At 40.6% G+C, this 25,938-nt stretch overlaps 1 protein-coding gene across 1 annotated transcript in view; it reads left to right on the forward strand.

Moving 5' to 3' along the window:
- TPO (thyroid peroxidase) overlaps positions 1-25,938 on the forward strand; it is a 201,959-nt gene that overhangs the window by 98,178 nt on the left and 77,843 nt on the right. The window contains exon 8 of the mRNA XM_077281780.1: positions 4,218-4,730. Coding sequence (XP_077137895.1) covers positions 4,218-4,730 — 513 coding nt within the window. The remainder of the gene's footprint in view (positions 1-4,217; positions 4,731-25,938) is intronic.

Consider the following 25,938-nt stretch of genomic DNA (forward strand, 5'->3'; position numbering starts at 1 on the left):
CAACAGATAAAGGAGGAGTTAGGCTCCTGCATGCAAGCTAACAATCTAAAAGGTTCAATCTATATTGTTGTCTTCGGCAGCGCAAAAAAGGTCCTACCTCTATTTTTTTTTATTTTCACATTATAATTTATGTAAAGTTCCACTGGGTGTTTCCAGAGACTTGTTATGGAGGTGTGTACTTCTTCCCCTGCTTGAGTTTGACCAATCACCAGTAGGCAATGTCATGCAGGGGAGAAAAGAACACACCCTCTCCTCCTCACTGATCTCTGCCATCCACATCGAGGAAGATTAGCTACAGTGCCATGGGTTGTAAACTCCTTGATTATGTTGTGATCCGTGGACAAAGGAACAGTAAAGAAAAAAATCACTCTATTGAGTTGCAGAAAAATAATTTCAGATTTCTTAGAAAAGCAATCCAAAAACAGTGGTAGACCTTCTGCAAAGCTGAGTTTTGTATCATTACAAACACTTCCAGATCTTATCACGCAGTGCTGTCAGCTCACCCTCCCCCACACTGACTGCTATAAAATGAGATACAACGGGGAGACATGCTATTATAAAATTGAACCTATGTGCTTCAAGTCACATTTCCTCTAATAACGACTTTGGAGTGACATTGCTTTTACAACTATTTGAATTTACTGTATGCTTTAACCAGCTAACAACTGCTGATCAACCATTTTAAGGTGATCATTAAGGAAACGTAATACATGGTAACCTGAGGACAAGTAATGACCTCACGGTCTGCCAACCATGGGGGCCATGTCTCACTGACAGGTCAAATTGACAACAATAAAAAAAGGAAAGTGTGAAATGTTCAAGCCCCAGAGTGTAAAAAAGTAAAAATATAAATACAGCACAAAAAAATGTGTAAAAAATATTTTGCCATTAAAAAATGCTGATTTTATATACAGTAATAAAAAATGTATCTATAAAAAATTGACACCAATGAAAACAGCATCTCATCCAACAAAAAGCAGAAAAATAAAAAAGTTCTTTCAGAATTTGCCAAAACAAAAAACAAATAATTTTGTAATCAATTGTTTTTAGTGTGCTGAAGTAGCAAAACTTCAAAAAAGCCATAAAATATAGTACCACTATGTTCATACTGGTCCAAAGAATAAATTTGCGTTCTCACTTTTACCCTTCAGTGAATGATGAAATAAAAAAAATACACACACACACACATATATATATATATATATACATATATATATATAATTCTTGAATCGCTGATTTTTGTTCATTTGGCATTTGAAAAATCTCAATAATAAGAAATGTAAAAATGTGGTGTGGTGCCAATGGAAACTGCAACTTATCACACAAAAACAAGCTCTCATGCAGCTCTGTATATAAATGTACGCGTATGCATGTGCATGGCAGCGGTATAGCAGGAAGAACCCACTTTATGGGGTACATGCCTCCAGAAACATAAGTTGGGCACAATCTGCATATTTGCAAATTTCACTATGCAACATCCATCGCATCGTGGGTTGGTTCTCTCCTCCTGGACCAATCAGTGACTTGTATTGCTCATGATTATTGTTTTTTATTGTGAATACATGGCGCTATAATAATAATAATAAATAATAACAATAATAATGTATACCCAGTTTGATAATACTGAAGATTACCATGACAAACAGGAATTGCTTCTATTCAATATCATATGCTTTATATCTCTGGGTCTTTTACAATTTCCATAAATACAAGATAATATAATTACTAATCATTGGTAGAATCAGTAATACTCGTAATGGCTTTTTACCACTGTTATGAAGAAAAATAGCGCTCGTCTGCATTTAACAGCTGCTTAACTGCAATATGGATGGAGAAACTTTGCAAATCCTGGAAAATTATAAGATCATTTTGTAACAATTCAAGAGAATTGTAAAATCTACCTCCAGGTAGAAGATCTATAACTTATACTACTTGATGTTTCCTATGAAACCTGGATCCTCTCTCTTTCTGGATTGCATTCTCTAACAGATGGTAGGGTAGTTAATGTCCAATCTCCCTGGGATTAGGCACTTTACTACTTTAATGAGATGAGTGAATAAGGGGTCTTCAGAGATGATGGTGTAAGCATTGCTGAGTTTTATATGCTTTTTTCAGTTTTGCGTTTTCACTTTTCGCTCCCCTCCTTCCCAGAGCCATAACTTTTTTTTATTTGTCTGTCAATATGGCCATGTGAGGGCTTTTCATTTTGCGGGACGAGTTGTACTTTTGAACGACACCATTGATTTTACCGTGTCGTGTACTGGAAAACGTGAAAAAAATTCCAAGTGCGGTGAAATTGCAAAAAAAAGTGCAATCCAGTGTTTGGCTTTTTTGGTAGGTTCACTAAATGCTAAAAATGACCTGTCATTATGATTCTCCAGGTCATAGACACCAAACATATCTAGGTTCTTTTTTATCTAAGTGGTGAAAAAAAATTCCAAACTTTGCTAAAAAAAAAAGTGCAATTTTCCGATACTCGTAGCGTCTCCATTTTTTGTGATTTGGGGTTGGGTGAGGGATTATTTTTTGTGTGTCCGGCTGACATTTTTAATGATACCATTTTAATGCAATGCAGAGTTTGACAGCGGCATTTAACTAGTTAATAGGCACCAGTGGATCGTGATTCCACCTGCACCTATTGCGGGCACATCTCAGCTGTTCAAAACAGTTGATATGTCCCGGCTTTGATGCAGGCTCACCGCCGGAGCCCACATCAAAGCGGGGGTTCTGCCTTCGGACGTACTATTCCGTCCGAAGGCAGTAAGGAGTTAAAACTACCACCTGACATCAAGACCCACATTATATTTTCATCCAAATTGAGTGTACTTGTAATAACTGGCCCTGTAAACTATCTCATTTGTTAATCGATGTGAATACTTTTCTGCCCAACGATGACAAAACTATTCTTGAACAAATGTCCGTCTTTAAAATCTCTTAAATGTTGTGCCTTTTTCTTATTAATTCATTTGTAATCCTGCCTGAAGAAGGAGCCTCTGTGCTCTGAAAGCTCCAAACATATATTGTTTTCTGGTTAGCCAATAAAGGTATCACTCCGAGAATCCTTTTGTCATCATTGGGCAGGAAAGTATTCACATCGATTTTTCTGGCTAGCACAGTACCACAATATAATTTGCTATTGTACATCATTTATTAATCTAATTCTGTTACTCATATTCTTATTACTAAATAGAAACAGAAATATTCATAGTACAGTATTATTGAACCTTGTATGGACACTAGTATGGGAGGTTTTATAGCTCCCCTTGTACGTTTTAAATTCATAGATTTTAGTATGGAATTGGTCCCTCCTTTAAAGCTATGCTAGCTGCCAATCTTCTGGGAAGACGTTCCACAAGATTTTGGAGTTGTCTGGGGGAATTTTTCCCCATCCATCCATAAAAGCGTTTCTAATTTCACCCACTGATGTTGGACTAGAGACAGGAGGGTCTGACTTGTAATCTCTGGTCTAGTTCACCTGAAAGGTGTTCAATAGGGTTGAGGCTCGGTGCAGTCAGTCATGTTCTTTTACACCATACTCTTCCAACCATGTGTTTATGGAATGTTGAAATAGAAAAGAGTCTTCCCTAAACTGTTCCTACAAAGTTTGAAGCATAGAATTTTTCAAAATGTTTGGGATGCTGAAGCATTAAGGAAACCAGGTCAACCACTGGAAAACAACCTAATACTATTATCCCGACTACAGTAGACTTTAGAATTGACACAATGCAGTCAGACCGGTTAGATCCTCCTTGACCAGACTCATCCATCAGACTGTTAAATTGAAAAGTGTGATTTGCCACTCCACAGAATATTATTCCACTACTCTAGAGTCCAGTGGTGGAGCACTTTACACCACTCCATCAAATGGATGGCCATGGAAACCTTTGCCGCTTCTTAAACATAGGCCAGAAGAGTGTCCCTTTGACTTCTATTGGGCTGATATAAATTATGTCAGGGCATAAAAAAAGAACAGAATAGTATGATTGTCTACAGTATATCACAACATAAGCTTTACAGATGTTGTATTTTTCACAATGGGAATCTATGAGTGATGGATGCCACTGAATGTCGGAAGCATCCATTTAACTTATATGTCCCAGAGTGTACAATAAATAATTCACTTGGAATATGAACCTGTGCTTTTATGTGCCCATGGTCTTACATTTTGTTTACTTATAACTTTATTTTCCTGTTTTCCCATTTTATTTACTCGACAGATATCGACAAATGATTCCATATCCCAAAGTGGATGCATACCATTTTATCGCTCTTTAGCAGCCTGTGGCACTGGAGATCAGAGTGCGATGTTTGGAAATCCCTCTATTGCAAGCCCAAGAGAACAAATAAATGGTTTGACATCCTTTATTGATGCGTCAACAGTCTATGGCAGCACAACAATTGTTGAAAATAAACTGAGGAATCATTCCAGCGAGGAGGGTCTTCTGAGAGTAAACCTTCAACATTCTGATCACGGCCGAGAGTACATGCCCTTTGTAGATGATACACCGTCACCTTGTATACAAGATCCTAACGCAGTCAGTGAAAACAGAATTGAATGTTTCTTTGCAGGTGAAACCAGATCAAACGAAGTTACAACCTTGGCAGCAATGCATACATTGTGGTTAAGAGAGCACAATCGTGTGGCCAAAGCTTTGAAAAAAATCAATCCCCAATGGAGTTCTGAAACAACTTACCAAGAAACTCGGAAAATAGTTGGAGCCCTTCATCAGGTGGAATTTATAGCTCTTCTAACCGGTGCTTTTCTTTAATCCCTTACACAGATTACAATTACATAGGTTTGCCTATAACAATAATCAAAAGGGGGTTTATATGTAAACTTTTTTTGCGATTGTTTGTTCCGTCCATACTATTATTCTTGCCAGCACATTCCCCCTCTGTACACCCAGGAGGTTTAAGATGAATTTCCTGAAATGCGTGGTTTTTAGCAAATTCAAACATTTTGAGATTAGATTGGCAAAAAACCCTTGCTCAGCACCATTTCTCACACTGCTGAATGACCAGAGAATGAGATAACATCATTTTACATTGCCGTGCCGGCCTGCCCATAAAGCCCTGCAGATATGTCATCTTACTTTGTACAGTGGTGGTCAGTACCTGGCCCATCACAGAAGACTTTCCAATGGAGCACAGTTGTATGGCAAAGTACAAATAGGTCCTCTCTCACACATGTAAAGGGTAAATTCTTATGATTGACAGATACATACATGGATATTAAATATCTATCTTATCTATTTTATCACATATATATTTTATCTTTCTATGCATCTATCTTCATCTACCTACAGTATTATGTGTAGATAGATTGACAGATGTTAGAAACATACATGGATATTAGGCATACATTTAATATCCATCCAAATGTATCTAATAGATAGTAGATAAATGAATGTTAGCTATATTCTAGGTGTATTTGATAAATAGGTACATATATATCATGTAGATGAAACATACAGTACATATATATGAATTCGATGGGCACATTAAATTGATGTATAAATTGATGATTTGTCTAGCAATTTATCTAATTATCGATGTACGTTTCTATCTATCTAACAGATGTTATATAAAATATGTAAATGAATGTATAGTTATTTGCGTAAACAATATCCCTTTAATGTCAAAAAATCCCAACGTTTCAGATATATAGTATAGCCACTCAGAGCAATGCTTCAAGAACACACCAGAAATACACCTTAATACTGGATAAAGTCAGGTAATTTACCTTACTGGTGAGTAGGTATCTGTAGCTCTGAAGTGGCTCACTGAGTGGAGTGGCAGATGTGATGAGAAAGAGAAAGCCGTCCGGTTATAGCAGGCTTCTGTAAGTAAATCTTCCTGCGCGCTGCCCCGGCCGATAGCAGACGCTCCACCGCTCCTGGTTCCCACGTTGCGCTAGCGTGTAGTCGTGTAGTGCAGACTCTCTCAGTCTGTAATTGCTGCAGGACCTTCCGTGACGTCAGCGGTCACGTGGTATACCTGGGGCGTGTATCGGGCCAATACCTTCCTTATATAAAATATACATGTGTCTAATATATAGTCTATTAGAAAAGTTATGAGATGATAGATAGATAGATAGATAGATAGATAGATAGATAGATAGATGATAGATAGATGATAAGTAGATAGATAGATAGATAGATAGATAGATAGATAGATGATAAGTAGATAGATAGATATTAGATATACCGTATATTAAATAGAATGGATAGATAATATATAGATATATAATAGATAAAAGATAATAGATGATTGATATAGATAGATAGACAGATAGATACTAATATAGATAGATAGATGATAGATCGATAATAGATAGATAGATAGATAGATAGATAGATAGATAGATAGATAGATAGATAGATAGATAGATAATAGATGATACATAGATAATAGTTAGATGAAAGATAGATAGATAATAGATAGATACATAAATAGATAGATAAATAGAAATTAGATAGATATTAAGTAGGATGGATAGATAATATATAGATATATAATAGATAGATAGATGATAGATAGATAAATAGATAGATAGATAAATAGATAGATGATAGATAGATAGATAGATAGATAGATAGATAGATGATAGATAGATAGATGATAGATAGATAGATAGATAGATAGATAGATAGATAGATAGATAGATAGATAGATAGATAAATATTAGATATTAAATAGGATGGATAGATATTTCCATTTACCAATATTTACATTGCAATACTTCTCCTTTTTCCGTATTAAATATGAGCACCTTAATGTTTGTTTTGATGAAAATTCCTTTTTTGCATAAAAGAACCATGGTATCAGCAGGTGATGCATTTCATTAACACGACTCCCACTGATAAAAACAGAAATGTGACTTTCTGATTACATATGGGGCCCCTGGAGCACGGATCTGTGACACAGAACTCTACATCAATGTGTGAATAGCTGCTTTGTGACTTATCGACATAGTTGGCCTCTAATCTAATGAGAGAGGTTTGCTGCATTATAATTTGCAATGTACAGGTGTAGCAATCTCCGCCGTGACTCTGATGGCGGTGCAGCACGCCGGCTGTCTGCGCCATTTGGCTAGCATCATTGTTCTCATTCAGTTTAATTTGGGCGACCCAGCATAGAGGCGCTACATCTGTACTGCATGTGATGAGCACTCAGGGGAATTTATGTAATGCCCAGAGTGTACACAATATTCAGAATAATGTGGCACTTGGGCCCTCCGGCCTTATTGGATGACAAGCTCTTAAGCAATCACTATGCCAATATACAGTAGCAGTAGTTTTGGCATTGATACTTGTGAAGAACAATGTTAGTTACAGTGTAAATTTTGCCCATTGTCAGGAAATCAGTACATTTGGCTGCATTTGGGATCCCTCGTAAGACTGCTTAAAGGGTTATACTCATGTTTGGAAGTGCGCACTGACACTCATTCTTACGGGAGTGCTAAAGACTAGATGAGCGCAGAACTCGGTTATCTCCAGCACTCCCATTATCGACCACCATTCAGATGGGCTCTATGGAGCGCCAATTCTCAGGACCGATGGGGTCCCAGTAGTAGGACCCTCAGTGATTGGGAAATTTCTTCCTATCCAATAAGTTGGGAATAACTTCCGAACTTGAGAACACCTCATTAAGTAATATTAGTCATGGTACATGGTAAGGATTTATGCATGGACCCTCTATGGAGGCACATGAAGTCCTTGCGTTCTACGTTATGGGTCCTTAAAGCCCCTTATTCACCCTATAAAAGTAATTCTTCTGCACAATTTTTTTACTAACAGATCTAGCATACAACTATCATTATTGACTCAGTTCCCTCACGTCGCTTTCTAAATTATTAATCAAGTGCTTGATGATCTTGTATCAGATTAAAAGAATAATTGTAGTTTAAGCCGTGTTATGAGGATAGTATTATGTTCTACAGCTGAAATAAAATATTAGAATTATTCTTCTTTTAAACAAAGGCTCCGCATGCTTCCGTGCTTGTAAATTTTGCAAGTGAAGTGCTCAGATTGTGAAAGAGGATTCATTTTCCTTTTGTATGAGGAAGAACATTTTTTCTGGTATGCTTTGCCAATAAAAAGAATATTATATGAAAAGGAATAGAGTATGGAAGCTCGAGGACATAATGAAGAAAGCTCCAAGATAGTATATTTGTCTGACTGTAAGACTTTTCTCCATCATAAGCATTAGATAAAACAAACTCCTCTGCCAACAACAATGACACTCAAATATATAGATTTACAGTCTGCTATGAAAAAGGAAAACTTTTTCTTCTTTTCAGATATGGTCTATTAACCATTGGAGCTATGGCTTTGAAGTAGTCATACATCTAAACCTAGCATTAGATACAATATACTGTAGATTAGTGTCTTTAGTGTAGCTCTTAGGCTCCTAGCATTTAAAGGCAGCTAAAAGTACTTTTGTGTACCAACTAGAGTTGCGCGAATGTGCTCGGTGATACTCGGATATCACTCGAGTATCTGCGTGCTCAGATGTGCTCAGCACTTGGCGAGCATTAGCTGGGGTCAAACTTGAAACTCGACTCCCTGCCCTGCATGTTTGGCACCTGTTACATAGCCATGCACACGGGGATTGCCTGTGAGTCACTCTAATTCCATAGCCATCTTGGTAGTGGCATTACTCTAGTTGGCTGGCACAGTTGCAAGATTAAGGAGAGTAGCTGAATACAGTCTCTAGACAGGGCTTAGGGCTTTGCAGTCCATTGCAAAATATATAGCTGCAGCAGTTGACCACATTCTTTTTCTGGGGGTGAAAAGATTGACTATATTGTCATCCATAGAGTATTACATGCTTTGTGGTTAGTGATGAGCGAATATACTCGTTACTCGAGATTTCCTGAGCACGGTCGGGTGACCTCCGAGCATTTTTTAGTGCTCGGAGATTTAGTTTTCAGCGCCAGAGCTGAATGAATTATATCTGTTAGCCAGCATAAGTACATGTGGGGGTTGTCTGGTTGCTAGGTAGTGATGAGCGAATATACTCGTTACTCGAGATTTGCCGAGCATGCTCGGATGTCCTCCGAGTATTTGTAAGTATTCGGAGATTTTGTTTTTCTCACCTCAGATGAATGATTTACATCTCTTAGCCAGCTTGATTACATGTGGGGATTCCCTAGCAACTAGGCAACCCCCACATGTACTTATGCTGGCTAACAGATGTAAATCATTCAGCTGTGGCAATGAAAACTAAATCTCCGAGCACTAAAAAATACTCAGAGGTCACCCGAGCGTGCTCGGGAAATCTCGAGTAATGAGTATATTCGTTCATCACTATTTGTGGTACATTTTGGTGTTATAGAACACCCCCAAAAAGCATTCAAGATTTTTTTCTGTGTTCAATTACTCATCCATAGAGTATTAACGTGCTCTGTGGTACATTTCTTTGCTATATAAGACTCCAAAAAAGTGTTGCCAATTTTTTTGGGACTCAATTACTCATCCGTTGAATATTACATGCTTTAAGTCATCAATAGAGTATCAGGTTATTTCTGTTAGATTTTGGTGGTACATAACATTACAAAAACGCGTTGAAAAATATGACTGGATTCAATTAGGCATCCATAGAATATTAGGTGATTTCTGTTACATTTTGATAGTACATAACACTACAAAATAGCATTGAAAAATGTTTCTGGATTCAATTAGTCATCCATCGAGTATGACGAGCTTAATGGGCGAAAAAGATGGCAGAATCCTGCTAGATTCCCAAGGGAGAGACTGGAGGAATATCAGAGCCAGACCAAGCTGGCATGAAAGCAGAGGTGGCAGGAACATGTGATCCAGAACCGGACGCTTTCCTGGAACCTAGGCCTAAACCTAGGCTGCAGCCTTCACCGCTTGCAGACTGCAGACAGTAGAGCCAGGATCCAGCAACGAGTGAGTGGACTGAGGGGCCTAGGCTGGTCGGAAGAGAGAAGAAGATGAGCCAGGACCAGGGATGGAGATATGCTAGAGGTCCCATTAGCCACAAGATACCGACAGTTGGCATCCCTGCGGAGATCGTTACATATGATCGACAGATCATCCCAAACAAAAAGTGCAAAAAAGTAAAAAAAGGGGAAACCTTAATATATAAAACCATTCAAGAAAGCATAATACAAAACTGTGCAAAAAATGTGCAAAAATGCAAAAAAAATGCAAAAAAATGATGTGCCACAATTAATACAGCTAAATCAAAAACCACACCATAAGGAATGTGCAACAAATGTTGAATAATGTGTGTAAAAAGAATTTTATAACTGTAATTAATACAGAGCAAAGTGCATTAGTGCTATAAAAAGTGCAAAAAATGCAATGACACTAACAGACTAATATTACACAGTATAAGTAATTGGATTGCACTTAAGCTCATAAATACAAAAATATAATAGTGCAGCTAGTGCTATGGTAAAAAAATGCCACAACAGGACTATAAAGTGCAGAAAGTGCCAGTAACTATTAAATCGCTAGCATATTATCACAATAGAGTGGATGAAATAAATTAAATCAAGTAACATTAGAGGCTCCATATACCTACATGTGCTCAAACCCTACGCGCGTTTCGGCACTTGCCTTCTTCCGGGGGGCCCCCCCATACGCTCTGTATTAATTACAGTTATAACATTCTTTTTACACACATTATTCAACATTTGTTGCACATTCCTTATGGTGTGGTTTTTTATTTAGCTGTATTAATTGTGGCACATTTTTTTGCATTTTTGCACATTTTTTGCACAATTTTGTATTATGCTTTCTTGAATGGTTTTATATATTAAGGTTTCCCCTTTTTTACTTTGTGCCATTATTGAATAGTGCTGGGATATATCACATGAGTGTGGAGGTTAATATATTATTTTGTAATATTTTGGTTGGTGTCCTATCATACCATTATATTGTGTTCATTTTTATCAGCTATAATTTGTGATTATATTATTCTTTTTACTTTATAATACTTTCAATAAAAAATAATTTTATACGCTGTCTTTTTTGCACTTTTTGTTTGGGATGATCTATGTATTTATTGGTGCATGACATAGCATTTTTGCATACAAGTGGTTACCTATCTGATTAATTATATGATCGACAGAGGAGATGGGAAACAATAGAAGAGCTTGAGACCCATCATCATATCTTGTTCAGCCAGAGGGTTGTAGAGATAAAGTACTTGCCAAGAAGGTTGCAAGAGCAGACGGCTGGAACCAGATTCACGTTCCTCAAAATAGAGGGGCAACATCACTGGTATGCAGTGAGTCTGATATGAGAAGGAAGGGAGCAGGATGAACCCTTCTTGATAAATGAATGAGCCTGGGGAAGGCTCCTCAAGGTGGCTTGAGGAGGGACTACCGCCCCTGAGAGGTCAGACTGTCCTTGGTGTTCCCCACTTCCTATGCAGGAGCAGACAATGGTACAGGTGACATAGGGCTGTCACCCAGTTCTACGTGTCAGAGGCTCCGGCACTACCCAAAGCCGAGTCACTTACAACCAAGGCACCTGGGAATCGGGCTTGAGGAAGCAGGTGAAGGCAGTCATCTTAGCCTTTCAAGAAAGTAGAAGAAAAATCAAACACCTGAAAAGGATTATTGTATTACTCTCCTTATATATGAAAACTCTCTAGTGATCTTGTACAGGACATTTGTAATTTCTTTTCTTTCAAAACTAAACCATTATTTTACAGAATCCTGTTCCTCCCCTTCCAAAACCAGTAAAGGTACCATCACACTCAGCGACGCTGCCGCGATATAGACAATGAGCTGACCTAAACTAGATCGCTGGAGCGTCGCTGTTTAGGTCGCTGTAGAGACGTCAAACACAGCAACTCCAGAACGATGCAGGAGCGATCCAGTGACGTAACGGTGACTCACTTCTCCTTCTCGCTGGTTGTTAGCTCCATGTCAAACAGCCGGAGTGTACCGACTGGCTAGAAGGAGACGCTGCGACGCCCCCTGTGCTCGTTGCTGGCGTCGTTGCTTTTGTTGTCAAACATGACGATACACGCCGACCTGGCGACGAAATAAAGTTCTGGACTTCTAGCTCTGACCAGCGATGGCACAGCGGGATCCTGATCGCTGCTGAGTGTCAAACACAATGAGATCGCTATGCAGGACGCTGCAACGTCACGGATTGTTGTCGTTCTCTTTGCAAAGTTGCTGAGTGTGACAGTACCTTAAAGAAACTCTGCTTTATTACAATAGTCATCATATTGCCCCTTTTACACCTGACCAGTCCCACTAAAGAGATAGAAATCAAGAGATTGCCTACTTGATTGTGTGCAGATGCTGCTGTGATCATAGGCTGCTATTTGGGTGCACATTCCCTATATAGACAGACAGTTTACTTGGGAAAATCTTAAAGTTATTTTAGTTATATCTATTTCCTTATATGTCTGTGGCCTCCATGTCTGAGCACAATCCTGGTGCAATTGTTGCTGTCGGTAGGCAGTGCAACACTGACACAGCTACCTACGGACAATGCAAGCAGTTTTTCCTTAAGCCCTAGTATTGCTGTGTTCCTCAAACCAGTTTTTCTTTTGGTTTCTCCGGGCAGCTTGTTAGTTAAATGTAGTTGGCTTTCTGCAGAGGTCAGAGGCAGATTCCTCACTGATCAAACCTATGGTGGCCAGTCCTTGGCTGACTGTTAAAGCTACTGTAATTATCCATCTGTGTGTTGATTATATATAGCATGTTATTGACCTTGACCTCTGTTTTCAACTATCATTCTGCCTAATATTTTTGCTACTTTACTGGATATACTGGTTTGACGCGGCTTTCCGATTACTCTTTGATAGTCTCTTGCTAGCCTTCAGCCACTGCCCTCCATGACAATATCTGTCTAGCAATCTACCCCTCTTTTAGATGGGAGAAGGTCTAAAGTAATTTAAGTATCCTGTTGGAATTAATGAAGTGTTCTCAATTTTAATCATAGATTGCAATCGTGAATTTGCATACTGAAGTGCATATCCTTTACTTGGAGGTAAGCTTTAGGGTATGTGCACACAAAAAAGCCTAGGCTAAAAAAAAATTAGCAAAAACCATGTAGGAAGTATATACGGTACACAAATATTAATTGTACCTGTAAATAACATAGGGTACTTAGTTGACATATTGCCCTTATACCAACATGTAATCCGGCTCATTTATTTGGTTTTACTTTACTTTTTTTGTACTTTGCACATACAGGATTGCGGCTCCCCCATTTTGTGTTGTGCATTTTGTCTGTGTAGCTTTCCAGGTGCAAAACAGTCAGGTCTAAGTCCTGCTGTATTTTGAGGCCTGCTGGCACATAGCGAGGTGAATACATGAATCCATCATGATTGGGTACACCTTGTCCCGGTGGGATGGCTTGATCAGAGTAGTGTCAACTGTCATCTAATTATCCTACATTATTTACATGTAGTATAACTATTTACCAACTGCAAGTATTAGACCATTTTGCTTTTATCCTAGGCTCTGTTAAATGGCCAGAGTGTGAATGTGCACCTACACACAACATGTGATTAGGCAAATTTCTTTGGTTTTAATGGATTTTCCATTCATTTTCACAGCAAAGTCTGCATGTTTTACATATGATAGATTCACAATCCGCATTGCATTCCAGTTTCTGTATGGATTTTTTTAAAAATCTCAGAGTTTGAATGACAATTATTAAACTTCATTTACTTTGCTTCTAATTTAATATACTGCAGTTATTCTGAATGCAAAATTAGACTAAAAATCAGCGGTATATCTGTCGCGTCTGGTCATACTATTAAGCAGTTTCCTAATATTGCTCCACAGATCTACTATATAATTGTCTAAGGCAGTGGTTCCCAACCTTTCTGACCTAGAGAGCCACATTCAGCTTAGAGAGAGGGTCGCGAGCCACATACAGCACTGAGAGAGGGTCGCGAGCCACATCCAGCTCCCACCCCCTTCAAAGTAGTGTCAATTAAAGCCCCCATTATAGGTATATGTTGTGAATTTGGATTCTGGGCTCCCCCGGTGGCTACTGGTGGAATTGAACTGGTGTTTTCATCTTCTCTGTTCACCTGTTCCCATCAAGATGTGGGAGTCGCTATATAACCTTGCTGCTCTGTTAGTTGCTTGCCGGTCATCAATGTTATCAGAAGCCTCTCTGTGCTTGTTCCTGCTCCTAGACAACTACTAGATAAGTTGGACTCTTGTCCATGTTTGTTTTTGCATTTTTGTTCCAGTTCACAGCTGTAGTTTCGTTACTGTGTCTGGAAAGCTCTTGTGAACAGGAATTGCCACTCTGGTGTTATGAGTTAATGCCAGAGTTTTAAAGTAATTTCTGGATGGTGTTTTGATAGGGTTTTCAGCTGACCATGAAAGTGTCCTTTCTGTCTTCTGCTATGTAGTAAGTGGACCTCAAATTTGCTAAACCTATTTTCATACTACGTTTGTTATTTCATCTTAATTCACCGCCAATACATGTGGGGGGCCTCTGTCTCCTTTCGGGGTATTTCTCTAGAGGTGAGCTAGGACTAATATTTTCCTCTGCTAGCATTATTTAGTCCTCCGGCTGGTGCTGGGCATCTAGAATCAACGTAGGCATGCTACCCGGCCACTGCTAGTTGTGCGTTAGGTTTAGTTCATGGTCAGCTCAGTTCCCATCTTCCAAGAGCTAGTTCCTATATATGCTGATGCTATGTTCTCTTGCCATTGAGAACATGACAGTTTGACCGGCCACTAAAGGGTTAAAATCCTTGGCTGAGAAAGGAGAGAAATAAGAAGTCTGCTGAGAATTTTTTTTTTTTTTTTCCTTCTAATCTTTGAATGGCTCTGTGTCCACCTGTTTGTAATGGATCTTCAGAGTGTAACTGCAGGTTTGAATAATCTCGCCACGAAGGTACAAAATTTGCAAGACTTTGTTTGTCATGCACCTGTATCTGAGCCGAGAATTCCTTTGCCGGAATTTTTCTCGGGGAATAGATCTGGGTTTCAGAATTTTCGAAATAATTGCAAATTATTTTTGTCCCTGAAATTTCGCTCTGCCGGAGACCCTGCACAGCAGGTCAGGATTGTGATTTCCTTGCTCCGGGGCGACCCTCAAGACTGGGCTTTTTCATTGACACCAGGGGATCCTGCGTTGCTCAATGTGGATGCGTTTTTTCTGGCCTTGGGGTTGCTTTATGACGAACCTCATTTGGAGCTTCAGGCAGAAAAAACTTTGATGTCCCTATCTCAGGGGCAAGATGAAGCGGAAATTTACTGTCAAAGATTCCGTAAATGGTCTGTGCTTACTCAGTGGAATGAGTGCGCCCTGGCGGCGACTTTCAGAGAGGGTCTCTCTGATGCCATTAAGGATGTTATGGTGGGGTTCCCTGTGCCTGCGGGTCTGAATGAGTCCATGACAATGGCTATTCAGATCGATAGGCGTTTGCGGGAGCGCAAACCAGTGCACCATCTGGCGGTGTCCACTGAGAAGTCGCCAGAGAGTATGCAGTGTGATAGAATTCTGTCCCGAAGCGAGCGGCAGAATTTTAGACGGAAAAATGGGTTGTGTTTCTATTGTGGTGATTCTACTCATGTTATATCAGCATGCTCTAAGCGCACTAAAAAGCTTGATAAATCTGTTTCCATTTGCACCTTACCGTCTAAGTTTATTCTATCTGTGACCCTGATTTGCTCTTTGTCATCTATTACCACGGACGCCTATGTCGACTCTGGCGCCGCTTTGAGTCTTATGGATTGGTCCTTTGCCAAACGCTGTGGGTATGATTTAGAGCCTTTGGAGACTCTTATTCCTCTGAAGGGGATTGACTCCACCCCATTGGCTAATAATAAACCACAATACTGGACACAAGTAACTATGCGTATTAATCCGGATCACCAGGAGATTATTCGCTTTCTGGTGCTGTATAATCTACATGATGATTTGGTGCTAGGATTGCCTTGGCTGCAATCTCACAACCCAGTCCTCGACTGGAGAGCTATGTCTGTGTTGAGCTGGGGATGTAAGGGGGCTCATGGGGATGTTCCTGTGGTTTCCATTTCATCATCTATTCCCTCTGAAATTCCTGAGTTCCTGTCTGACTATCGTGACGTCTTTGAAGAATCCAAGCTTGGTTCATTACCTCCGCACCGAGAGTGCGATTGTGCCATAGATTTAATCCCGGGTAGTAAATACCCAAAGGGTCGTTTATTTAATCTGTCTGTGCCTGAACATGCTGCTATGCGAGAATATATAAAGGAGTCCTTGGAAAAGGGACATATTCGTCCATCGTCATCTCCCTTAGGAGCCGGTTTTTTCTTTGTGTCAAAAAAAGACGGCTCTTTGAGACCATGTATCGATTATCGGCTTTTGAATAAAATCACTGTAAAATATCAATACCCATTGCCGTTGCTGACTGATTTGTTTGCTCGCATAAAGGGGGCCAAGTGGTTCTCTAAGATTGACCTTCGTGGGGCGTATAATTTGGTGCGAATCAGGCAGGGGGATGAGTGGAAAACCGCATTTAATACGCCCGAGGGCCACTTTGAGTATTTAGTGATGCCTTTTGGTCTTTCAAATGCTCCGTCAGTTTTCCAGTCCTTTATGCATGATATTTTTCGCGATTATTTGGATAAATTTATGATTGTGTATCTGGATGATATTCTGATTTTTTCGGATGACTGGGACTCTCATGTCCAGCAAGTCAGGAGGGTTTTCCAGGTTTTGCGGTCTAATTTTTTGTGTGTGAAGGGTTCTAAGTGTGTTTTTGGGGTACAGAGGATTTCCTTTTTGGGATATATTTTTTCTCCCTCTTCCATTGAAATGGATCCTGTCAAGGTTCAAGCTATTTGTGATTGGACGCAGCCCTCTTCTCTTAAGAGTCTTCAGAAATTTTTGGGCTTTGCTAACTTTTATCGTCGATTTATTGCTGGTTTTTCGGATATTGCTAAGCCATTGACCGATTTGACTAAGAAGGGTGCTGATGTTGCTGATTGGTCCCCTGACGCTGTGGAGGCCTTTCGGGAGCTTAAGCGCCGTTTTTCCTCTGCCCCTGTGTTGCGTCAGCCTGATGTTGCTCTACCTTTTCAGGTTGAGGTCGACGCTTCTGAGATCGGAGCTGGGGCAGTGTTGTCGCAGAAAAGTTCTGACTGCTCCGTGATGAGGCCTTGTGCCTTCTTTTCCCGTAAATTTTCGCCCGCTGAGCGGAATTATGATGTTGGGAATCGGGAGCTTTTGGCCATGAAGTGGGCTTTTGAGGAGTGGCGCCATTGGCTTGAGGGGGCCAGACATCAGGTGGTGGTATTGACTGACCACAAAAACTTGATTTATCTTGAGACCGCCAGGCGCCTGAATCCTAGACAGGCGCGCTGGTCATTATTTTTCTCTTGGTTTAATTTTGTGGTGTCATACCTACCGGGTTCTAAGAATGTTAAGGCGGATGCCCTTTCTAGGAGTTTTGAGCCTGACTCGCCTGGTAACTCTGAGCCCACAGGTATCCTTAAGGATGGAGTGGTATTGTCAGCCGTTTCTCCAGACCTGCGGCGGGCCTTGCAGGAGTTTCAGGCGGATAGACCGGATCGTTGCCCACCTGATAAACTGTTTGTTCCTGATGATTGGACCAGTAGAGTCATCTCTGAGGTTCATTCTTCTGCGTTGGCAGGTCATCCTGGCATTTTTGGTACCAGGGATTTGGTGGCAAGGTCCTTCTGGTGGCCTTCCCTGTCACGAGATGTGCGAGGCTTTGTGCAGTCTTGTGACGTTTGTGCTCGGGCCAAGCCTTGTTGCTCTCGGGCTAGTGGATTATTGTTGCCCTTGCCTATTCCTAAGAGGCCTTGGACGCACATCTCGATGGATTTTATTTCAGATCTGCCTGTTTCTCAGAAGATGTCTGTCATCTGGGTGGTGTGTGACCGTTTCTCTAAGATGGTCCATTTGGTTCCTCTGCCCAAGTTGCCTTCTTCTTCCGAGTTGGTTCCTCTGTTTTTTCAAAATGTTGTTCGTTTGCATGGTATTCCTGAGAATATCATTTCTGACAGAGGGACCCAATTCGTGTCTAGATTTTGGCGGGCATTCTGTGCTAGGATGGGCATAGATTTATCTTTTTCGTCCGCTTTCCATCCTCAGACGAATGGCCAGACCGAGCGGACTAATCAGACCCTGGAGACATATCTGAGGTGTTTTGTGTCTGCTGACCAGGATGATTGGGTTGCTTTTTTGCCATTGGCAGAGTTCGCTCTCAATAATCGGGCCAGCTCTGCCACTTTGGTGTCCCCGTTTTTCTGTAATTCGGGGTTTCATCCTCGATTTTCCTCTGGTCAGGTGGAATCTTCGGATTGTCCTGGAGTGGATGCTGTGGTGGAGAGATTGCATCAGATCTGGGGGCAGGTGGTGGACAATTTGAGGTTGTCCCAGGAGAAGACTCAGCTTTTTGCCAACCGCCACCGTCGTGTTGGTCCTCGGCTTTGTGTTGGGGATTTGGTGTGGTTGTCTTCTCGTTTTGTCCCTATGAGGGTCTCTTCTCCTAAGTTTAAGCCTCGGTTCATCGGCCCGTATAAGATATTGGAGATTCTTAACCCTGTTTCCTTCCGTTTGGACCTCCCTGCATCCTTTTCTATTCATAACGTTTTTCATCGGTCATTATTGCGCAGGTATGAGGTACCGGTTGTGCCTTCCGTTGAGCCTCCTGCTCCGGTGTTGGTTGAGGGTGAGTTGGAGTACGTTGTGGAGAAAATCTTAGACTCTCGTGTTTCCAGACGGAGACTCCAGTATCTGGTCAAGTGGAAGGGATACGGCCAGGAGGATAATTCTTGGGTGAATGCATCTGATGTTCATGCCTCTGATCTGGTTCGTGCCTTTCATAGGGCCCATCCTGATCGCCCTGGTGGTTCTGGTGAGGGTTCGGTGCCCCCTCCTTGAGGGGGGGGTACTGTTGTGAATTTGGATTCTGGGCTCCCCCGGTGGCTACTGGTGGAATTGAACTGGTGTTTTCATCTTCTCTGTTCACCTGTTCCCATCAAGATGTGGGAGTCGCTATATAACCTTGCTGCTCTGTTAGTTGCTTGCCGGTCATCAATGTTATCAGAAGCCTCTCTGTGCTTGTTCCTGCTCCTAGACAACTACTAGATAAGTTGGACTCTTGTCCATGTTTGTTTTTGCATTTTTGTTCCAGTTCACAGCTGTAGTTTCGTTACTGTGTCTGGAAAGCTCTTGTGAACAGGAATTGCCACTCTGGTGTTATGAGTTAATGCCAGAGTTTTAAAGTAATTTCTGGATGGTGTTTTGATAGGGTTTTCAGCTGACCATGAAAGTGTCCTTTCTGTCTTCTGCTATGTAGTAAGTGGACCTCAAATTTGCTAAACCTATTTTCATACTACGTTTGTTATTTCATCTTAATTCACCGCCAATACATGTGGGGGGCCTCTGTCTCCTTTCGGGGTATTTCTCTAGAGGTGAGCTAGGACTAATATTTTCCTCTGCTAGCATTATTTAGTCCTCCGGCTGGTGCTGGGCATCTAGAATCAACGTAGGCATGCTACCCGGCCACTGCTAGTTGTGCGTTAGGTTTAGTTCATGGTCAGCTCAGTTCCCATCTTCCAAGAGCTAGTTCCTATATATGCTGATGCTATGTTCTCTTGCCATTGAGAACATGACAGGTATAATGATAACCAAAGTTTTTGCACAGAAATCACTCCAAAGCAGTAAACTGAGAACCATGGGTTCCCACAATACCCCCATTCAGTATTCTCCCATCAAGGACTCCCAACACACTGTCACATCCAGCTTTGAGCATCTCCTCTAACAGGTAGTACCATCTTCTAGTGTACCATACCTAAAACATCTCTAAACCCCTAAGACCAGTAAATCTGCATCCAGATCTGCACTTCTGTGCAGGGCTACTCACAAAATTCACCATTTTGAGATGTGCTCTTCATACCAGTTTGCTAGACATGGAGCTAATGCACCAAGCTAGCAGTCGCGAGCCACAATTCATGGGACCGCGAGCCACATGTGGCTCCCGAGCTACAGGTTGGGGACCCCTGGTCTAAGGGGTACTTCCGTCTTTCTGTCGGCAACTTCCGTCACGGAAATCTCGCGTCGCTGATTGGTCGCGCCAGCTGCCTGTCATGGCTTCCGCGACCAATCAGCGACGGGCAGTCCGATTAGTCCCTCCCTACTCCCCCTGTCAGTGCCCCCTGTGTGCTTCACTGCTGACACATGACCCGCACATGGTGCACGAGGTTATAATGGGGAGGAAGCAGCGAGCGCTCACAATGCGGGACATGGAAATACAACGGGAGATCACAGCGGCCACCATCATCTGACCTGTGCCCGGGGCTCTGCACACTCCCGGGAGCAGCCACAATGCTCCGCCATCAATGGCCTCCATACTGGACTACAGGAAGGGCGGACTATCACCCCGCACGTGAACAGCTCTTCGGAGCCAGCCCATGTGCCGGCACTGTGGAGTCCTGCAGGGCGCCCCGTGTGAGCCACACTCCCGGCCGGGCCCTCGGCATCTCCGTCATCTACACATGTGTCCTGTTATTGTTAGGCGCGGGCCGTGTGCTGCTCCTGCACTGCCGGAGATGGCGCCTCCCCACTCTCACCACCGGCCATACATCTGCTCCTCTCATGGACAGACGGGCCGGGGACGGTCTCTAGAAAGCTGCCATACTACTTGGACTGTGTTACATACGTCTCTGTGTTATATACTACATGGGCTCTGGTATATACTACGTGGGCTCTGCTATATACTACATGGGCTCTGCTATATACTACTTGGGCTCTGCTATATACTAACTGGGCTCTGCTATATACTACCTGGCAGGGCAATATACTATGTGCCCTGTGTTATATACTGCGTGGGCTGTGCTATATACTACGTGGGCTCTGCTATATACTACATGGGCTCTGCTATATACTACATGGCCTCTGCTATATACTACATAAGCTCTGCTATATACTGCAAAAAAAAAAAAAAGGGCGTTCCGGCTCCATAAAACAATGTTTCTTTATTTGTTCCTTAAAATTCCTCCAATTCCATAACTCCTTGCATGCATGCAAATGCTTAGGTACAAGAAATATGCGACGCGTTTCGATCGTGTCAGATCTTAATCAATGCATAATCCTAACAGGCACATACTGATTATTTTGTATTGTGCTTGGACCAATGCCAAAAGCAGTCCGAGTCACCTGACCAGAGCTGCAGGTCCTGAACAGAAATTCTACCCTTTGCATATACAAATATAACTATTGCTTTGTACAAAACTATGAAGTAAATTTACAAAAGTTAAAATATATATGCATAATACAATTTACCAATATTAATACATTATTTTAGTTTTTTTAGTTGAGACCTAGTAAATGTCTCCATTCTTTCATATATTGCTCGGACCAATATCAAGAGCAGTTCAAGTCACCTGACCAGGACTGCAGGTCCTAAACAGAAATTCTGCCCTTTGCATATATAAGTATAGATATAACACTTCATTCTGTACAAAAATATCAAATAAATTTACAAATATTAAAATGTAAACACATAATACAATTTAACAATAGTGATACATTATTTCATTTTTTCGGTTGAGACCTAATGGATATCTGGTTTGTAAATTATATATCCAGAAAGCTTCTCTGGTGAGAAGCCGTCTTTTTACATCACCTCCCCGCTGCAACATTTCAACATGTTCAATTCCTTGAATCCTCATACTAGACGTGCTTCCTGCGTGATGTATAGCAAAGTGTTTGGCAACTGCTGATATATTACGATTCCCAGCATTAGTACTGGCCACATCTCTCAAATGCTCTGATATTCTCACCTTTAATTTCCTGGTGGTGCATCCTATATAAGAGACATCACAGGAGGTACAGTCAATCTTATAAACAACATTATTGGTATGACAATTAATAAAATCCTTAATAAAATAGGATTTTGTTTCCTCCTTGTTTTGAAAAGTATCTTTTGTTACAGCATTACGACAAGTACTACATGCTGTAACACCACATCTAAAAAAACCCTTGCAGTCTAACCAGGTTTTTGATGTCACCTGGGGAATATGAGAGCGGGGGGATAATGTACTGCCAATTGTCGGCGCTCTTCTTGCCACTATATTCAGTCCATCTTTTAAGATTTCGGAAAGCACATCATCCTCCTGTAAAATAGGTCATCTTTTTAGGATTGTTTTTTATGTCCGAAAATTGAGGACTATACTGGAAACAGACATGAGGTTTGCTTTTATTTTTTTCTTTACCTTCATTATTTTCTATATTAGTTCTAAGAAAATTATCTCTGGATTTACTGCATACTAATTTATGTGCCCTATCCAGGGTCCAATTGGGGTAGTTCCGCTTCTTTAATTTAGCCCTCAAATGGTGAAATTCCTCATCTCTATCCATTTCCCCACTACAATTCCTTTTTAACCTGGTATACTCGCCCACCGGGATAGATTTTATCGTATGTGTTGGATGACTACTCGTTGCGTGTAATATAGTATTACCACTTAGGGGCTTCACATGAGTTTTACTTCCAATTATTTTGTTAGTTACCCCCATCAGATCCAAATCTAGATATGACATTTTATCCGCATCCCATCTGTGGGGAAATCTGATCCCATATTCATTTGCGTTAATGTAATTTATAAAGTCTGGTACGGTAGACACATCGCCCCCCCAAATAATTAGGGTGTCGTCGATGTATCTACCGTACCAGACAAGAGCCTCAACAAAGGGATTATCCACACTATAAATATATTTACGCTCCCAATACGCCATGGTCAAATTTGCTAGCGATGGGGAGTATTTAGCTCCCATAGGAACTCCTGTTCTCTGTTCATATACCACATTTTTAAAGGAAAAGATGTTATGCTTAAGGAGAAAAAAAGATCAATTACACGCAAGGAGTAGTCATCCAAGACATACGTATGATAAAATCTATCCTGGTGGGCGAGTATACCAGGTTAAAAAGGAATTGTAGTGGGGAAATGGATAGAGATGAGGAATTTCACCATTTGAGGGCTAAATTAAAGAAGCGGGACTACCCCAATTGGACCCTGGATAGGGCACATAAATTAGTATGCAGTAAATCCAGAGATAATTTTCTTAGAACTAATATAGAAAATAATGAAGGTAAAGAAAAAAATAAAAGCAAACCTCATGTCTGTTTCCAGTATAGTCCTCAATTTTCGGACATAAAAAACATAATCCTAAAAAGATTACCTATTTTACAGGAGGATGATGTGCTTTCCGAAATCTTAAAATATGGACTGAATATAGTGGCAAGAAGAGCGCCGACAATTGGCAGTACATTATCCCCCAGCTCTCATATTCCCCAGGTGACATCAAAAACCTGGTTAGACTGCAAGGGTTTTTTAGATGTGGTGTTACAGCATTTAGTACTTGTTGTAATGCTGTAACAAAAAATACTTTTCAAAACAAGGAGGAAACAAAATCCTATTTTATTAAGGATTTTATTAATTGTCATACCAATAATGTTGTTTATAAGATTGACTGTACCTCCTGTGATGTCTCTTATATAGGATGCACCACCAGGAAATTAAAGGTGAGAATATCAGAGCATTTGAGAGATGTGGCCAGTACTAATGCTGGGAATCGTAATATATCAGCAGTTGCTATACATCACGCAGGAAGCACGTCTAGTATGAGGATTCAAGGAATTGAACATGTTGAAATGTCGCAGCGGGGAGGTGATGTAAAAAGACGGCTTCTCACCAGAGAAGCTTTCTGGATATATAATTTACAAACCAGATATCCATTAGGTCTCAACCGAAAAAATGAAATAATGTATCACTATTGTTAAATTGTATTATGTGTTTATATTTTAATATTTGTAAATTTATTTGATATTTTTGTACAGAATGAAGTGTTATATCTATACTTATATATGCAAAGGGCAGAATTTCTGTTTAGGACCTGCAGTCCTGGTCAGGTGACTTGAACTGCTCTTGATATTGGTCCGAGCAATATATGAAAGAATGGAGACATTTACTAGGTCTCAACTAAAAAAACTAAAATAATGTATTAATATTGGTAAATTGTATTATGCATATATATTTTAACTTTTGTAAATTTACTTCATAGTTTTGTACAAAACAATAGTTATATTTGTATATGCAAAGGGTAGAATTTCTGTTCAGGACCTGCAGCTCTTTTTTTTTTTTTTTTTTTTGCTGCATTTTCTCTCGTCGTGGTCCTGGACGAAGTTCCGAGCACCTGCGTCTGATCGGTGAGCTGGCTGAGGTTTATGTAACCATAAGCTTTTTTTTTTTTTTCTGCTATCTGCTATATACTACCTGGCTGGGCAATATACTATGTGCCCTGTGTTATATACTGCATGGGCGGTGCTATAAACTACGTGGGCTGTGGTATATACTACGTTGGCTGTGCTATATACTACTATACATATTCTAGAATACCCAATGCGTTAGAATCGGGCCACCATCTAGTTTAATATATAAAGATACCTTCCCACTTCTGCCAGAATGACTGTTTCCAAGTCTTTTCTATTCAGCCAGAGCTCTTTACAAGTGAACTAACAATAACCTTACATTGTTTTCAGATAAAAACAAAGATTTCATTTTTGCTTTCTGAAATGTATTTTAGAGGGTGAAAATCTGATTAACCATCTGCACACTGTTCAATCGATCCAGGGCCATGGATAGAAACATTATATATTCCTCCGCACAAAGAAAGCAGATAAGGGCCCTGGATATTAGATTAAAGGCAATAGTTGTTTGTGCAGAAACCCTGTGCCAAAGATAAAGAATGTTGGCAGTGTTAATAACACAGAAACATGGAAATGTTAAATCATAGTGTGGATGTTTGGCAATAAATATAAGGTCAAGAATTCTATTATGAACCAATTTTTGCGTCCTCAAATTCCAGAAGTAGCAGCTGGCCAGAGAGGGAGTACTTTAGATAAGGTCATCAAGGCTAATAGAGAGCTAAAAAAGTGTAAGCTTGGCAAGTTTTTACAGTGCATGTCTTAATAAGTAGCTTGCTAACATCACAAATCTAGATTTTTGACAAGAAACGGTAAAGATTGCTTACAAGGGTAGTTATTGTTATCAGAAGCAAGACGTTCAACAGAAAGCAAAGAAAACCTCATCATTGTAAGGCACAGATGGGCTACGTAGAGCTGAGTGATTGGTACGTGCACGTGGAAAAGGAATATAGGCATGCAGCAGGGGAAAAATGATGAGGAAGCAGAGTAGGAGGCCTAACAGCAGTATTTGGAGATATTGAAAAGTATATGTAATAGTAGATGTTGATAGCAAACCCTACTGTGCAGAATATGGAAGGAGGAGAAAGTCTCCATACTAGAAATTAGGAAATTGGTTGCATTTTCTTTACATTTCTTTAGATTTATCAAGTATTAGATATGCTGTTAGGGCTAGTGGAATGCACCGAGTAAATATAGATGTCCACCATGCAGAAGGAGAACTTGCTGCTAGCAAATGGCATTATATGGCGGTATAAGCGAGCTCTGTTACTTCACAGAGTCGCCGTGATAGAAAAGCACTGTGTCCTGTTAAGCTCACAGGAGTACACAGCTAACTGCTGAGCTGATAGCAGTCAGTGGTCTGTTGTGAACTCTATTTTTAGGCTCGCTCTAGTGGTCACAAGCGGTACTGTGTAGTGTTGTCTTTATGCAGGTTGGCTGCATCAGCTGGTTCGTTATCCTTGGTTATTTCCTATTTAGCTCACCTGGATACTCAGTTCCTTGCCTGCTATCAATGTATTCAGTGCTCTTCAGATTCCTTGTGATTACCTTGCTCCCAGCCTCTCCAAGACAAGCTAAGTTTTTGTCCGTTCATTTTTTGATTATCAGCATTCATCATGTTTCTTGTCCAGCTTGCTAAGATGTGATCTCCTCGCTTGCTGGTTGCTCTAGGGGACTGAGATTCTCCCCCCACACCGTTAGTTGGTGCGGGGGTTCTTGAAATCTCAGTGTGGATATTTTGTAAGGGTT

Source organism: Ranitomeya variabilis, chromosome 2 (assembly GCF_051348905.1).
Source record: "Ranitomeya variabilis isolate aRanVar5 chromosome 2, aRanVar5.hap1, whole genome shotgun sequence".
Lineage (NCBI taxonomy): Eukaryota > Metazoa > Chordata > Amphibia > Anura > Dendrobatidae > Ranitomeya > Ranitomeya variabilis.